General features: G+C 39.4%; 1 protein-coding gene and 1 long non-coding RNA gene across 3 annotated transcripts; one reads left to right on the plus strand and one right to left on the minus strand.

Moving 5' to 3' along the window:
* Window positions 1-1,545: 1,545 nt before the first annotated feature.
* On the minus strand, window positions 1,546-4,695 carry LOC112264996. The gene is made up of 3 exons (XR_002955709.2): window positions 4,121-4,695; window positions 2,558-2,629; window positions 1,546-1,631 (listed from the first exon to the last, which is right to left on the minus strand). It is a non-coding gene; the product is annotated as an uncharacterized LOC112264996 (long non-coding RNA).
* Window positions 2,899-14,110, plus strand: lipt2 (lipoyl(octanoyl) transferase 2). Of its 2 annotated transcripts, XR_002955708.2 has the most exons (5): window positions 2,899-3,709; window positions 3,818-4,063; window positions 6,156-6,310; window positions 13,389-13,472; window positions 13,745-14,110. XR_002955708.2 is itself a non-coding variant. In XM_024441952.2 (3 exons), exons 1-2 carry the CDS (start codon window positions 3,265-3,267, stop codon window positions 4,051-4,053), a joined length of 681 nt encoding a protein of 226 aa, XP_024297720.1. In that variant the 5' UTR covers window positions 2,899-3,264; the 3' UTR covers window positions 4,054-4,063; window positions 6,156-7,524. The 2 variants fall into 2 exon arrangements, 1 of the variants encoding a protein (XP_024297720.1); XM_024441952.2 differs by lacking the exons at window positions 13,389-13,472; window positions 13,745-14,110 and having other exon boundaries at window positions 6,156-7,524.
* Window positions 14,111-18,330: the final 4,220 nt, after the last annotated feature.

Here is an 18,330-nt window from a genome sequence, read left to right on the forward strand (position 1 = left end):
AGAGAAACTTTGGCCCTGGCCGTTAGCAAGTTGTGGCGCTCAAAAAGGTCAAGGCGACCATTCTTCAGTGACTGAAGAGGGAGGGTGAAGCAGAGACGGTGAAGGCTGGGGAGCACACACACACACGTTCTTTATTGTGTATTGTTGTGTTATGTTTCATGGGGCAGCTGGTGCTGGACTGTAAATGTCTAACTAATGTTTATTCAGTAACCAATTTGAAATACCATTGTTCTCTCTTAGATATATTGTATACATGGGGTTAACATGTTAAATTAATACATAATTTTTAATAATGTCTTTTCATTAAGATGCTACATTTTTTTAACTAACAAATTAAGTGTATGCAATAGAGACTGTATCTGTCTCAGAAATACACCACTTACTTTAAAAGCACTGCGAATGACCTAGACCCACGTTGGCATATCAAAACATTTTTTTAAAGTATTTTAATTTTGGGATGGTTCAGTTTTGGAAAGTTGAAATTACACTTCGGGACAGTACCGGGAGGGTGAGTGGAAAAAGTTGAGAGCCCTTGCCACAGAGGTCAACCTAGCTAGGCAGCTGTTTAGCTTTCTAGCACATTCATTCATTTGTTTGTAAACAATTAACAAGCTAGTTAGCTACCACATGTTCTTGTCAAACTTTCAACAGCGTAGCTAGCAACAACAAGATACGCTGAATAACAGTCTAAAAACCACTTGAGGGCAAATAAATCAGATTTGACCATTCAGACACAAGTCACATGGCCAGGAATCAGATTTGTATCGGACTTCAAACCACCTTCAAAGGTGGTTTGAAATGTGGCTTGAAATATCTGATTCCATGTGCTTTTTGGCTGTTCAGACTGCAGGAAAAAGAACAGATTCAAATCAGATATGCAAATAAATAGGATTTGAGTCACTTCAAACTGCCAATGTGAACAAGGCTTTAGAGATCGGATTGCATTGTTGCCTCAGCTTCAGGCTTAGCTCAAGTTGCTCTCTACACTGCCCAACTACATCATAGCCAGTATTACTCAACAGCAATGTTATATTTTCCATTCTCATTTTATTCTGAAGTAGTGTTTTAAAATATCAAACCATTTAATTTCAAAACATGTGTGTGATAATCATGTCAGAGTAGTTGGTATTGAAGAAAAGTTGGAGGAACATCAATGCAGACCAAGGGAGTATCTGTGAATGCATGTCTTATAATCATTGTCTTCAGTTGCAAGAGGATAAATGCCAAAGTGCATAGAAAAGTAACTGTTGCATTGATTTAGCTGGAAGTTTAGGCGCAGGACAAAAACTGAAGAGATTTAGAAGACGTGGGCGACACAGCATCTGAAAGAGAGACAGATGTTTTGATAGTAGTACTTTACATTGGCAGCCACTAAATCAATATTCAACACATTACAGCATTTTGAAAAGTACACAACGTAACTCTCAAACAGAGCCTATGCATCACATTTTATGTTCACACTACAGTAATTTCATAACATTAATCAAGGTAACAATAAACATACACAAATCCTTTAGCACATCCAAAAGGTCCAAATGGTAGTTCTGCTGACAGACAGACAGCACGGCATACCCCGCTGTAGTTTGAGCATCCCCATGGAATTGGAAATGCAGCTGCTTCATTTACATCACCTGTCATTTAAAAAACAGGATGTTTTATTTGCCTTTGTATAATTTTAAGTATCTTCATTTGATTAAATTACCTTTCACACATTCATGAAATGCAGGTACAGTATTATAAATGGTTTCTTAGATGTTTATAGCAATTACGCATTTATCACCAGAGAAAATGTATCTGCTGAGCAGCAATTTTACACTATTGTAACAGTTTAAAGACTTGCAAATTATGGTCTGTGGTAAAACTAAATAGCAAAATATCACTCAAACAGCTAGATGAGTCAATAATAATGTTAGTAATTCTGACCTTGTCTGTTTCACAAGAGGGTAGTTTAAGACTTACATGCGATGGCCAAGAAAGCGAGGAGCACCAAGAGCATCGTGCAGTGATATTTCATTATGATTTGCTGATGTTGACTGTTCTTTAGAAGAGTTGCAATGTGACAGTTTCTCTCAGGATTTGTCTATTCTTTGCAATCAGTCCCAGTTAACTTAATAAGACTAGTAGTCATGAGTCAGAGCTTGTGCTTCAAATAAGGAGGGGGAAAAACTGACCTGGAACATGGGGACCAGTGGGAAGTACACATTGGAATTGAATCAAATCATGTGTAATTACATTAGCCTACTCTTAGATCAGCCCTTCTTGCTCTTGTCTGAATAATGTTAGAGCTACTAGTGAAAGAAAAAATTGATTCCGCCCGATGTAAGACTCATGCCTCCCCACTTAATTTAAACACTCAAGGAACCAATCAGGGATGCATGACAATCATCTAAATTTACTCCCTCATTCCATTCCTTTCATCTGCACTGATTTAAAAATATTGGATAGGTGAAAGCAATGTGGTGTGGGCCCCTATCCTACCTGGCATATGCTTTTACCAGTCCTGTTTTTTCAGGTCAATGTAGAAGGAGGAAAATTGAAAAGAAGGTACAGTAGATACCTCTACCTCCAACACTCAGTCCTGGTTCAGGTACGGAGGAAATCAATGTATCATTGTCTCCATATCCTGGATCTAACAGGACAGATGGGTGAAAGCAAGGGGTTGCATTAACTTTCACAAATCCACTATAAGCCTACCAGATTTTACCTTAGGGAAAGGAGCAAGGTAGTATGCATTTTCAAAGTATTCAGAGGGGGCCACATAAATATTTTGTCTCTGTTGTTCGAACACTAAAACACTAGAGGGCAGTAACGTAACACTCTGTGCCTCATATCAGAAAGCCTTGCGGTTTTACAACCCCGTCCAGTTGGTGGCGATAACGCACCACTCAGCTGGTTGAACCACTATTAAAGAATAAATAACGAATCTAATATGGCTGCGCCCATGGCATGGATGTCAAGTATGCACACTGTTGATTATGTCGCCATTGTTCAGTCATTTCAAACAGACTGCAAATGATGTAAATTTAACAATAGTCGACCAGTGACGTTCAACGTCTCTGCCCCCATCTACAAGTTCTCGACACTGGATAATCTGCATCATGGAACCAGGCATTATAAGACACAGTCAAATGATACAACGTTCGTTGTGAGTGGCGAGCTGCATGGTCAATGTTACTGTACGTTATGTCCTTCACAATAGAAACGTGGCATTGTCTGTCTTCTGAAAACCTCGAATAAGGAGTTTACACTCAATTATCATCGAAAATGTACCCTTCAAAAGCAGCAGTTGAAGTGATCCAGTTGGGTCGTATTTCCTATGGGCGTGCATTACAGGTACAGCAACTCTATGTTAGGAGACATCTGGATTCTAAAGACAAATTGCACAATGCTCTGCTACTATGTGAACACCCGCCAGTCTACACCATAGGAATCAGACAGGCACTATACCCATTCGAAGAGGAGCAAAGACTCAAACTCCTTGGTGCTGAATTCTTTCGTAGCAACCGTGGCGGACTCATAACTTTCCATGGTCCAGGGCAGTTGGTGTGCTACCCAATACTCAACTTGGGCTGCTTCAAGAAAAGCGTGCGATGGTACGTGTGTGAGCTGGAGGGGACTGTCATCAACCTTTGCAGAAAGTATGGGATAAAAGCATCCACCTCCCCAAACACTGGGGTCTGGGTTGGATCCAACAAGATATGTGCCATAGGTAGGTTAACCTTCTAAATTAAAGATGACCCAATTTTTGCAATGTTTACAACAACAAAGCTACAATATGTCATTATTGATATTATAGTAAAAATGTTTCCTCTTTCAGGAATCCATTGTGGGAGATACATAACATCTCATGGCTTGGCACTGAACTGCAACACAGATATGGGCTGGTTTGAAAACATTGTGCCTTGTGGGATTGTAGGGAAAGGTGTCACATCCCTTAGTCAAGAACTGGGAAGAGATGTCTCTATTGAAGAATCCATCCCACTACTGCTGGAAACTTTCAGTGATCAGTTTGAATGCACACTGCATAATGGAGAATATTCTAATAATGAATAAACACTGCTTGGTAAATTTAACATGTATATTTTCACAATCATAAAATGTTGTTCTCTCTCTGTCTCACCTGTCAGCTAAGAAACTGTTTCCAAGATTGTGCTATGAGGGCGTACGTCTGCTGTTCATGTTATGGTGGGGTAAATGTGGCTCCCGAGTGGCGCAGCAGTCTTAAGGCACTGCGTCTCCGTGCTAGAGGCGTCACTACCGGCCGTGATTGGGAGCCCTATAGGGCTGCGCTCAGTTAGCCCAGCGTCGTCCGGTGTAGGCGTCATTGTAAATACGAATTTGTTAACTGACTTGCCTAGTTTAGTAAAGGTTAAAAAAATAATAATAATAATGTAGCCGCGCTACTGAAGGCTACTAGTTGGTCGTCACTAGTTACCACAGTCACGCTGATGGCTAAACCCCGACTATTTCTAAAATGTAATAGATTTTAAAACGAACCTTAATCACACTGCTAACCTCATGCCTAACCTTAATTTAAGACCAAAAAGCTAAGTTTGATTTCACAAATTTTTACGATATAGCCAATGTTGAATTTGTGGCTGTGGTAACCGAACCCCAGTCTACTAAACAAGGACTAAGTAAGATAGCGAACTAACTAGTTTAACATTAATAAAGACAACTTGAGTGCCAAGATAGGACAAGTGGGGCCATTATGTTGCTACGCTAGGTAACTAATTATAACTACCTAGTTGACTGTTTTTCAAGGGTGATTACCACAGCCAGATGACCACTGCAGATAAGATGGCATGGGGTCATCAAGCAACACCATCACTCTAGCGAGTCAAGCTAGGTAGCGTCCTAACGGTTTGTTAGATAATACATTTCTTATCTTGGCTGATGATTATATTTTAGATATGTAGCTAGCTCTATCTGTTTCGGTAGCCAAAGCAAACTGACGTCAAGACCGATAACTAGGGACGTTCTGCCCTGCCTGGCCTATTGCTAGCCTGCTAGTTTTGTAAACTAACGTTGGTTAACTTTATCTACGTAGCTAGCTAGCTTGATGTTTTGCTGCACAATATCCTGCTATGGAGAACTGGACCTAAATTGCCATGCAACTGGGGACGTGCGACTTGCCTTGGAGGCTATTTACCAGTGGATAAGATCAGTGAGTCACCGGTCAGTGTCGTTATCATAGCTAACACTTTTTATGGAAAGTGCACTGACTTGAGTTGTCAGGTGCAAAATCCTTATGTTCTTCTGCTCGGAGATCTTCTGAAATCCCTGCAGTGTGTGTTTCTTGCATATTCGTGGCAGGTAGCCTAGCGGTTAAGAGCGTTAGGGCAGTAACCTTAAGGTTGCTGGTTCGAATCCCAAGCTGACTTGTTAAGAACATCTGCCAAACCCATATTGCTCTGCATAAATTACTCAAATGTAAAAAAAAGTGTTTTTTAAAGTAAATGAGGGCAAGATCTGTTTGCTAACATTCCCCTCCTTGTCATTATGCCAAACAGTTTGGCATATGATAAGGGGTGGAATATTAGCACAAACAAGTCTGGTACCCAGGCTACAATTGTACCTATTTTTCTTATTACTAACGAAAAAGTACAGAGCCTGGCTCATGCAGCCTCTACTCCACCCCAAACACTTACACTGCTTCCCTAGTTGTGAAAGGGTGTAAAAGCAATGGATCTGTCTGACCCCTTAACTTGACCCGGACTGTCAGATGCAGCATGGAACTGTGAGAGCCCAGATCTACAGCACCAGTCAAACGTTTGGTTACTACATGATTCCATGTGTGTTATTTGATAGTTTTGATGTCTTCACTATTATTCTACAATATAGAAAATAGTAAAATAAAGAAAAAAAAATGGAAGGAGGAGGTGTTTCCAAACTTGTGACTGGTACTGTATGTCTAGATTTAATAGAATATTTTGTATCAACAAATGCTTATTTATCAAACAAGATTATATTTTTGTTCAGTTCCAGTGTAGCTCAACCATAATGCTGAAGCAGTGGGTATTGTATATTTGACTCAATCAGCAATTCAAGACTAACTTGCTTAAGTTGTGTGTAACTGTGTTGACATGACGTTAATGATGTCATTAAGAGAGTGCTGAATGTGTAGCTAATTTGTGATGTTTTTTCCCATTCAGAATCGATGGACCAGAGCTCAGATAGAGGCCCAGGATAGGCAAGTGGAGGAGCTGAGGCTTAGGCTGTGCTGCAGGATGGCATTTGGGACGGCAGGGCTGAGGGCAGCCATGGGCGTAGGCTTTGCCCTCATATGACAATCATTCAGTCCAAACAGGTTAATAATAGTTTCCTTCTCTGAGCAAGTTATGTGAAAGGTATAGACTCACTCAGCTATATGACATTGTGTACAGCGGAGCGACTTCCTGGTTACAGATCAACAACAACAAAATTGGAAGAGCTGAGGTCCTCGGTGGCAGTAAATCATCAACCTTGGGTTTATACAGTGCATTCGGAAAGTTTTCAGACCCCTTGACTTTTTCAACATTTTGTTAGTTTACAGCCTTATTCTAACATTGATTAAATTGCTTTTTTCCCCTCAATCTACACAATACCCTGTAATGAAAAGGAAAAAAATGAAATTTTAGCAAAAGTATAAAAATGAAATATCACATTTTTAATAAGTGTTCAGACCCTGTACTCAGTACTTTGTTGAAGCGCCTTTGGTAATGATTGCAGCCTCAAATCGTCTTGGGTATGACGCTACAAGCTTGGCACACCTGTATTTGGGGAGTTTCTCTCATTCTCTGCAGATCCTCCCAAGCTTTGTCTGGTTGGATGGGGAGCGTCGGTGCACAGCTATTTTCACGTCTCTCCAGAGATGTTAAAGTCTGGGCTCTAGTTGGCCACCCAAGGACATTGAGACTTGTCCCGAAGCCACTCCTGCGTTGTCTTGGCTGTGTGCTTAGGGTCGTTGTCTGACGGGTGTTGCAACTCAAAATTAACAAGGTGTTCCTAATGTTTGGTATACTCAGTGTGTATATGTTTTGAGTGTACAAAACATTATGAACACCGTGTTAATAATGAGTTGCATCCCCTTTTGCCCTCAGAACAGCCTTAATTTCTTGGGGCATGGACTCTACAAGGTGTTGAAAGCGTTCCACGTGGATGTTGGCTAATACAATCTTATTCGTTATGATGTAAAATTCTAAACTGATGCCAGTTCCCCGTCAGTCTACCTGTCCTATCCTAAATACTGTCTCACGTGTCAGTCTACCTGTCCTATCCCACAGTTGTCAAGTTGGCTGGATGTCCTTTGGGTGGTGGGTCATTCTTGATACCTACGAGAGACTTGAGTGTGAAAAACCCAGCAGTGTTGCAGTTCTTGACACAAATCGGTGTGCCTGGCACCTACTACCATACCCCGTTTAAAGGTGCTTACAGTTGAAGTATGAAATTTACATACACCTTAGCCAAATACATTTAAACTCAGTTTTTCACATTTTCTGACATTTAATCCTAGTGAAAATTCCCTGTCTTAGGTCGGTTAGGATCACCACTTTATTTTAAGAATGTGAAATGTCAGAATAATAGTAGAGAGAGAGATTTCTTTCAGGTTTTATTTCTTTCATCACATTCCCAGTGGGTCAGAAGTTTACATGCACTCAATTAGTATTTGGTAGCATTGCCTTTAAATTGTTTAACTTGGGACAAATGTTTCGGGTAGCCTTCCACAAGCTTCCCACAATAAGGTGGGTGAATTTTGGCCCATTCCTCCTGACAGAGCTGGTGTAACTGAGTCAGGTTTGTAGCCCTCCTTTGCTCGCACACGCTTTTTCAGTTCTGCCCACAAATATTCTATAGGATTGAGGTCAGGGCTTTGTGATGGCCACTCCAATTCCTTGACTTTGTTGTCCTTAAGCCATTTTGCCACAACTTTGGAAGTATGCTTGGGGTCATTGTCCAGTTGGAAGACCCATTTGCGACCAAGCTTTAACTTCCTGACTGATGTTTTGAGATGTTGCTTCAATATATCCACATAATTTTCCTGCCTCATGACGCCATCTATTTTGTGTAGTGCACCAGTCCTTCCTGCAGCAGGGCACCCCCACAACATGATGCTGCTACCCCTGTACTTCACTGTTGGAATGGTGTTCTCCAGCTTGCAAGCCTCCCCTTTTTTCCCTTTATTATGGCCAAACAGTTCTATTTTTGTTTCATCAGACCAGCGGACATTCCTCCAAAAAGTACGATCTTTGTCCCCATGTGCAGTTGCAAACCGTAGTCTGGCTTTTTATGGCGGTTTTGGAGCAGCGGCTTCTTCCTTGTTGAGCGGTCTTTCAGGTTATGTCGATGTAGGGCTTGTTTTACTGTAGATATAGATACTTTTGTACCTGTTTCCTCCAGCATATTCACAAGGTCCTTTGCTGTTGTTCTGGGATTGATTTTCACTTTTTGCACCAAAGTACGTTCATCTCTAGGAGACAGAACGCGTCTCTTTCCTGAGCGGTATGACAGCTGCGTGGTCCCACTGTGTTTATACTTGCGTACTATTGTTTGTACAGATGAACGTGGTACCTTCAGGTGTTTGGAAATTGCGCCCAAGGATGAACCAGACTTGTGGAGGTCTACAATTTGTTTTCTGGGGTCTTGGCTGATTTCTTTTGATTTTCCCATGATGTCAAGCAAAGAGGCACTGAGCTTGAAGGTAGGCCTTGAAATACATCCACAGGTACACCTCCAATTGACACAAATGATGTCAATTAGTCTACCAGAAGCTTCTAAAGACATGACAATTTTCTGGAATTTTCCAAGCTGTTTAAAGGCACACTAAGTTGACTGAATGTAAACTTCTGACCCACTGGAATTGTGATACAGTGAAATAATCTGTCTGTAAACAATTGTTGAAAAAATTACTTGTCATGCACAAAGTAGATGTCCTAACCAACTTGCCAAAACTATAGTTTGTTAACAAGAAGTTTGTGGAGTGGTTGAAAAACAAGTTTTAATGACTCCAACCTAAGTGTATGTAAACATCTGACTTCAACTGTAAATATGTCTTGCCCATTCACCCTCTTAATGGCACACATGCACAACCATTGTCTCATGGCTTAACAATTCTTCTTTAACCTGTCTCCTCCCCTTCATCTACACTGACTGAAGTGGATTTAACAGGTGACATCAATAACGGATCATACAGGCTAGACCACTTTACAATGCAATACATTTCTGGTAGCTTCCAGCTTTGTAGGCTAACTTCCCTTAATAGTTTACAGCTGAAGCTAACATCGATTCACTAGTACTTTGTGATTATATGCCGTAACGCAAAATAGGCTGATTGCCACTAAAAACATTTAATTCACTTAATGGGTCTCGTCACGTCGCTCCATCAGCCAATCTATTGCCTGAATGTCTGTGTGTGTGAAAAGGGTCGCACCCCTCTTGCTTTCTGAATGACGTCATTACTGGTTCATACGATGTACGGATTGGAGAGAAGGAGTGTCTTAAGTGTGATATATCTGTGATGGGAGAAATGTTGGGTTGTCTGAGTTACAGCTGTACAGATCCTGTGGGCAGAATTAAACTTGGTTAAAGCTTCTCTAGAGTCTGCCTTATTTACTCTGAACAATAAGAACCTAACAGGATCAAGTGCCATTCTGTGACTTTGGCTAATATCGTTTTGGTATCGACTCGTGATGGTATCGAAGGAAAACTTCTGGTATTGTGACAAACTGTCTCAAGGGGAAGAGCACCCACAGTTTAACAACCCACCCACCTACCAGTTTTCCTTACCTCCTATACAAAGTGAAAACATGAAGGTTAATGGGAAAACATAATTTTTAAAAAGCTATAGACATGGCCTCATCATTCCATTCCTCCTCACTGCAGGGTATGTACAAATACCTGGCCAGGTCTTTCCCAGACTTTGGTAGCCGTGGCATAGTGGTTGGATGTGACACGCGAGCGCAGGAAGCCATTGGTTGCTACAGTGAACGGTACTTTACCTTTTTCTTCTTTCTCCTCCGCAGATCATACCACAACTTGCGAACACGTATAACTGGCTACATATTAGAAAGTCTGATTCATATAAATTAATCAAAATTTGGCTGTAAATATCAGTGGGCCTTTAAGTTATCTAATAAGTAACTCCTCACGTATTGCTGATAGTGGCTTTGGCTTACTCTGTGATAAAGTGTATAAAGAGGTCACATTCCTGCCTGAAGTTGTGTGATGGCAAAATAGTTAATACAAATGGGCTGAGTGAGGACATTGATTAGATTCTTGGCCTACTTTTAACTACACACATTTCGAGAGCCAAAATAAAAACAGGACATTTATTTTTTTAGGTGTATAGGCTGTTTCTCAGTTGACAAGCAGGGAACCAAATGCTAGAGATTTAGAATACAAGAAATTTGAGTTTGGAGCGGCAGGTAGCCTAGAGGTTAGAGAGGTAGGAACAATAGAATAGGCTAACATGTTTCAATGCCCATAGCATTATGAAGGAAATGGAACAATAGTACAGCCGCTTTACAAAATTATGACTGCTCTAGAATGAGTGGCCTAAAGTAACTAACTCTGGCTTTTTTCACACACATTAGATCAGTGACCACAATGCTAGTATAGTACTCAATAACCCCCCCCCCCTTTAAATTCCATGTCCTGTTTGAATGGGAAACCCCCCTCACAATTTCTTTTTATCTGGGTTGAAAATTTGTAAATTCTCTATGAAAAATATTATTCCCGACCAATCCCTGTGAAGGGTATACTACAATGTGACGCTAGATCTACTCGGGATTTTCCGTTAGCTTCAAATTCCAGCTCAGGCTTCATCCTTACTACAACGGTAGATATTGCTCGTCCACCTGCCGCTAACTCTAGCAGGCTTGTAACTGCATGCATGTGGCTAGTGGAACACCAAACTTTTCATTGGAACAATGCTGAAACATCAATCCATGGGCGAGTCAGTGCCACATTTTTCATTTGTGCCAAAATCAGTTATCAAATTCAGCAGGCTATGTTGTGAAATAGGCATGTTGAAGTGCCGTCTTTATTTTATTACTTATCATAATGCCATCTTTGGTGTGCTTATCAATGCATGAGTACTTTTTTCCCCACTATCAATACAATCATTTGATTAAGGAACACATATTTTATTGTGCATGACGTTTCAAATGCATTCTGTCGTACATAAATGTGTAATGTGATAGGTATTTTAACATGTTTTTTTGTTAGCACACAACATTTGATTGATTAAATATTGAAGGCGATGATGCAATCTTTGGGAGAGGGATGGAGTTGGCCATCAGTTAGCCTGCACGGGAGCAGGTTCGTTCTGAAGGATTCATTGCCAGAAATTGACCTGGCTAAAAGGTCCAACAAAAAAAAAAAAGTGCCACTTTCATGGTACCGTTTATACCGAGTTGAACTCAGTTGACCAAAGTTACCTCGCTAACGCCTCAAGCCACGTACTGTACATAGTATAGGGCTCTGGTCTGTATCGGTTTCTTGGGGGTGGTGGTTAAAGTAAAAAAAATATTAATTTACAGACTTTCCCGGTTGACTGCAGCTGGGATGCTTTGTAAAGATATTCCTGTGTTTCTCTTCTCCACATACAGTGACTTGCGAAAGTATTCGGCCCCCTTGAACTTTGCGACCTTTTGCCACATTTCAGGCTTCAAACATAAAGATATAAAACTGTATTTTTTTTGTGAAGAATCAACAACAAGTGGGACACAATCATGAAGTGGAACGACATTTATTGGATATTTCAAACTTTTTTAACAATTCAAAAACTGAAAAATTGGCCGTGCAAAATTGTTCAGCCCCCTTAAGTTAATACTTTGTAGCGCCACCTTTTGCTGCGATTACAGCTGTAAGTCGCTTGGGGTATGTCTCTATCAGTTTTGCACATCGAGAGACTGAATTTTTTTCCCATTCCTCCTTGCAAAACAGCTCGAGCTCAGTGAGGTTGGATGGAGAGCATTTGGGAACAGCAGTTTTCAGTTCTTTCCACAGATTCTCGATTGGATTCAGGTCTGGACTTTGACTTGGCCATTCTAACACCTGGATATGTTTATTTTTGAACCATTCCATTGTAGATTTTGCTTTATGTTTTGGATCATTGTCTTGTTGGAAGACAAATCTCCGTCCCAGTCTCAGGTGTTTTGCAGACTCCATCAGGTTTTCTTCCAGAATGGTCCTGTATTTGGCTCCATCCATCTTCCCATCAATTTGAACCATCTTCCCTGTCCCTGCTGAAGAAAAGCAGGCCCAAACCATGATGCTGCCACCACCATGTTTGACAATGGGGATGGTGTGTTCAGGGTGATGAGCTGTGTTGCTTTTACGCCAAACATAACGTTTTGCATTGTTGCCAAAAAGTTCAATTTTGGTTTCATCTGACCAGAGCACCTTCTTCCACATGTTTGGTGTGTCTCCCAGGTGGCTTGTGGCAAACGTTAAACAACACTTTTTATGGATATCTTTAAGAAATGGCTTTCTTCTTGCCACTCTTCCATAAAGGCCAGATTTGTGCAATATACGACTGATTGTTGTCCTATGGACAGAGTCTCCCACCTCAGCTGTAGATCTCTGCAGTTCATCCAGAGTGATCATGGGCCTCTTGGCTGCATCTCTGATCAGTCTTCTCCTTGTATGAGCTGAAAGTTTAGAGGGACGGCCAGGTCTTGGTAGATTTGCAGTGGTCTGATACTCCTTCCATTTCAATATTATCGCTTGCACAGTGCTCCTTGGGATGTTTAAAGCTTGGGAAATCTTTTTGTATCCAAATCCGGCTTTAAACTTCTTCACAACAGTATCTCGGACCTGCCTGGTGTGTTCCTTGTTCTTCATGATGCTCTCTGCGCTTTTAACGGACCTCTGAGACTATCACAGTGCAGGTGCATTTATACGGAGACTTGATTACACACAGGTGGATTGTATTTATCATCATTAGTCATTTAGGTCAACATTGGATCATTCAGAGATCCTCACTGAACTTCTGGAGAGAGTTTGCTGCACTGAAAGTAAAGGGGCTGAATAATTTTGCACGCCCAATTTTTCAGTTTTTCATTTGTTAAAAAAGTTTGAAATATCCAATAAATGTTGTTCCACTTCATGATTGTGTCCCACTTGTTGTTGATTCTTCACAGAAAAATACAGTTTTATATCTTTATGTTTGAAGCCTGAAATGTGGCAAAAGGTCGCAATGTTCAAGGGGGCCGAATACTTTCGCAAGGCACTGTATGTCCCCACAGTTTTTTTTTAATGGCCAGATTGTGTCGTCAGGAAAAACCTCTGGACGTACTTGTATGGCTATACAGCTGGTAAAGTCATAGTCTTTAGAGCTTTCAGATTAGGCTTAGAATTACACGAATTCAGTTCCCAAGTCCTTCCTGTTTTGTGATTTATCCTAGCCATATGCTGTGAAGAGGCTGGGTGTTGCAGCGGATGTGATGGTCACTGCCTCTCACAACCCTAAAGAGGACAACGGATGCAAGGTATCAGACTTCTGCTTTTCATTTTACCAGGGTCACTTGAGTCCAGGCATGGAGCATACAGCATCTAGATTTCTTGTTGTACTAAAAGCTTTTAACACTGCATTTTGTAGGAGACAGTATGCTATTTAGAGAATGTTTTGGTGAGGAAATGTTACTATGGAAGCATAAAATATCTGAAGCATAAAATCATTTTTTCTACATTGGTGTGCATCTCACTCCCGTGAATATAAAGTGGCCTCCATGATTGTTGTTTCGATATTTTGGTGTTGCAGGAGTTCTCCCTTCGCCTTGCTAAGAGAGAGAGTGCCAAGATTGTCATGGCAACTGATCCTGATGCAGATCGTTTGGGTTCTGCAGAGCAATCTGACAGGTAGTATACCTGATACAAATGTAGCCTACTTGCTTAGAATATAATTATAAAACTGCTATTACTGAAATGCGCAGATACAATTTTAAAAATGTATTTTTTATTTATTGATCATTCGAAACATACAATATACTTGCAGTGAAGCCGCTCAACAACTAAATCATCCAACAGATTCCAATTCAGAGCGACACACAAAAGCATCCAGGGTCAATGCCCTGCTCAATGGCACGTTGACCGATCTACCATCAGGCCAAAAACATGAACCCAAACCCTCCAAGATCCCCCCCCACAGTTCCCCAATAGCTGTCCTTCAACCATTCGAGACCCCTCACACAGTCCCCATCAAGAATAAAAATTAAAAATACAATGAATTCCATTCCCCACCCCCAAGAACCCCCCCAATGCACCAACAACCAAGAGAATGAACTAAAGAAAAGATAGAAGAAAACAGCAAACAACAATGCAAGAAAATAATCAAACATAATACATTTAAAACAAAGGACATCAAGGACAACTAAAATCATAACAGCAATCCAACTGAATATCTTTGTGTGCATGTCTGGCACTATTACATGTATGTGTGTGTACATGCATGTGTTTATTTGAATGAGAGTGTGTGTATATGCATGTGTACAAACACCTGCATGGCATCAGCCTCAGGCAAACCGGCATTAGTTGTAAAAACACTGCCACTTAAGTGTCATTCAAATATTATTTTTATTATGTTTTATTTTTGACCATCATTCTATCTCCCACACAGCAACTCCACTCACACTTGTCTCTATTTTCTCTATTTCTAGGGTCAATTTTAGATCAAAGATATGCATTTTCAGCCATTCCTTAACCTGAGACCAGAAACAGGCTACCTGAGGGCAATACCAAAATAAATGGTCTATTGATTCTGTATCCTCACAACAAAATCTGCAGAGCTTCGATGATTTTATGCCCCAAATATTCAACATTGTTGGTGGCAAGAATTCTATATTTTAGCTGAAAAGCACGAAGTCTTGAATCTTGCGTTGTTTTATAGATCAACTCAAACACCCTGTACCATGGAATCGGTACATCCAAAATCTCTTCCCAACTATTTTGCAATCTGCATGGCACAGTTGTCAACATCCTGGTCCTCAAATGAAACTGGTATACTTTCCTATTTATGCTAATTTTATTCCTCCTCCAGTTTTGATCCTTTAAATAGGGCAGACAGTTCAGTTCCCTACCTCCTCCCGCTGTCACCTGCCTCCATTTTTGGGGTAATGCTGTAATCAATTGGTTGTACTCTTGGATTGAGCAGACCTTCCCGTACAATTCTGATAACTCCATGAAGGACTTAAATAATTTTTTATTTTTATTTGTATTTATCCGTTATTTTATTATATTGTAAATTGGAATAGTAGAGTTAAGAACAAAATACCCTTTTCAAACATATTTTCCATAAATACAGGTATTTTATCAAACAGCACATTTGAGTTCAGCCATAATATTTGTTGTAATATTTGTTCTATCTTTTCAGGGGGATGAAATTGAAATTGTAGCCAGCTCTGCAATGCTTGTTTGAAAAACAGAGATACTTTGAAAAAAGTATAATTTTCAATTAATCTGCACAAAGGCAAAAAGGTCATTTTTAAACAATGGATGAGCTTTTCTTAGTAATCTACTTGAGAACCATTTAGGGTTCAAATAAAACTTTTCAATGAGTGAACCTTTTAGAGAGAGGTTTAGTGCTTTTATATTTAATCATCTCAACCCACCCAATTCATATTCATTATATAGATAGGCACGTTTTATTTTGTCTGGTTTAGCGTCCCAGATAAACTGAAATTTTTTTGCTCATATGATTTGAAAAACGAATCATCAGGAGTAGGTTTATCAAATGCCTTTTCAAAACCCGCTATAAATACCATTCCTGGCTTCTTATGTTTCATGATGTTCTATTATTTCTAGTAGTTGTATATTATCTCCAATGTATCATCCATGTAAAAAAAAACCTGTCTGATCAGGATGAACAATACCTGGTAAAAACCCTTAATTCTAAGTGCTATGCATTTCGCTAGTATTTTTGCATCACAACATTGAAGTGTAAGGGGCCTCCAGTTTTTTAGATAGACTGGGTATTTATATTTGCCATCTGGGTCTTGTTTTAATAATAGAGAAATCAGACCTTCCTGCTCAGTACCTGACAGACTACCATTTCTATAGGAGTAGTTATACTAAAAGCTCCATTGTTAGATTGTTTTATCAAAAAATACTTGATATACCTCTACCGGTATGCCATCAAGCCCTGGGGTTTTTCCAGACTGAAAGGATTAATGGCCTCAAAGTTCTTCCTCTGTAATTTGGCCTTTCCATTTTTTATATTATTTGGAAATAATTCCTTACCATATTCTTCATTCAGTGGGAGAGGATGAGACAGAAAAGAGAACAAATAATTAGCTTCCTCTTTTAAAATAACATTCGGAGAATCATTGATGACTCCGTCTTCAGTAACGAGTTTCTACAAATAATTTTAGTTAGCGTTCCTGTTTTTAAGATTCAGGAAGAAATGTGTGCATTTTTCTCCATATTCCATCCAGTTTGCTTTATTTTTGTAATAGATTACATTATTATTATACATTATTCTTGAATAAGTTCAAGTTCTTTTTGTCTTTCCTCTACCTTATTTTGTATCTCTGTAGTATTGTTTTTATTGCTATCTACCTGTACTATTAGTTCATGGATTTCCCTTGTCAGTCTTGTCTCTTTTGCCAGAAATGGCTTTTTAATTATTGATGAATATTGAATTGAATGAACCCTGAATATACATTTAAAGGTATCCCAAACAATAAGGGGATTTGCTGAACCTATATTTTACTGGAAAAATTCAGTTATAAATTATTTTGTCATATTTTAAACTAAGTTGTCCTCCAGTAAACGTTGATAAAATTTCCATTATCCCTGTCCATGTGGAAAATATAAGAGTTATGTGAATATGCCAATTAGATGATGCTCCGATCACATTCTGTCTCCTATTAAAACTTTTTAAACCTTTGATGAAAGAGACAAAGTAGTCAAGACGACTAGCTTGATTAAGTCTCCTCCATGTATATCTCACCAAGTCAGGGTTTTTTAGTCTCCAAATATCCACTATTTCTAATGTGTCCATAATATTTGTGATTTCCTTAAGGTGATGATAGTTTGTAGAGTGATTACCTTTACGGTCCATTGAGGTACTTAACACTGTTATAGTGTCTACCATAATGATTAGATCATTTGTTGCCTGTAAGTTCAATAAATTGGTATAAATATTTTTGAAGTATGGATCATCCTGATTTGGACCATATAGATTAATGAGCCAAATCTCTTTTTCGTCCACTTTCATATTCAAAAGGATCCACCTTCTTTGTGAATCATTCCTTACTATTTGCACATTCAGATCGACATTTTTGTTAATTAATATCATCACACCCTTTGTCCATGACAGAAAATTATTTCACCACCCCATTCCCTTTTCCACGCAACTTAATCTAAGGATGTAGAGTGAGTTTCCTGTAAACAGTGTTATAATTCCTTTTATTTTAGCCATGTAAAGACTGATCTTTTTTTATAATCTGCTGTACTTATTTCACCCCTTATTATAGCTAGATACTATTCTCAGTCTAAATTGACCATAATTAGAGCTTGTAAAGTTACTGCCATCAGAGATATTATGACGGTCAAAACTAGAGCTTTCAAATGTCTGATATTTAGATTTCAAAAAATAGGTTCTAGCAATATTTGCTTTATTCCTTGCCTGTGAGCCAATGCCACAGATGTTAGAAAATTGAGACAATATGTGTGTAGTAAATCTGAGTAGGTTGATGTGTATGATTTTGGATGTGATATAGTGAGTGTGTACGATGTCTGTATAAGAGTAGGACTATGTGTGATGTCCAAATAAATAATAACTGCCAATTTGCATGGTTGAGTGTCTGTGTGTAACATGCAGAGCGTATTGCCTTAATATTCATGATGATAATTGTAATCCATATCATATCACCATCATAGTTGCATCATACTTACTTTTAACATAATTGAAAAACACATCCCAGCATTTCCATAGCAATTGACTTTTCACATGATCATGAAAGAGACCTTGCATTATTCTAGAGACGGCTTCACTACAGTACAAATGTATTCAGTACAATATGTTTTATTCCCCGAAGCCCCTATTCTGATATTGTCCCCTTGCTTGTTGTAAACATATATAAACTTGTAGACAAATACATGAAGATAGACAAACAATAAACACATTAAATTATAAAAACAGCACTATTGGGTTAGAGCCTGTAAGTAAGCATTTCACGGTAAGGTCTACACCAGTTGTATTTGGCGCACGTGACAAACAAACTTTGACTTGATTTGAACAGTTCTCGACAATAGAGAGAGGAAAGCGAGAGAGAGAAGAAAGCGAGATCAGGTGTATGTATAAGTCAGTATGTGTAAGCAAGCATGTAATTAAGTACGTGTGTGTTC

This window comes from Oncorhynchus tshawytscha, linkage group LG13 (assembly GCF_018296145.1).
Source record: "Oncorhynchus tshawytscha isolate Ot180627B linkage group LG13, Otsh_v2.0, whole genome shotgun sequence".
Classification (NCBI taxonomy): Eukaryota; Metazoa; Chordata; class Actinopteri; order Salmoniformes; family Salmonidae; genus Oncorhynchus; species Oncorhynchus tshawytscha.

Coding starts and splice junctions, on each gene's coding strand:
- lipt2 (XM_024441952.2), top strand. CDS start 3,265: ATGTACCCTTCAAAAGCAGCAGTTGAAGTGATCCAGTTGGGTCGTATT. Junction 3,710..3,817: donor CAACAAGATATGTGCCATAG/GTAGGTTAACCT, acceptor TTCCTCTTTCAG/GAATCCATTGTGGGAGATAC.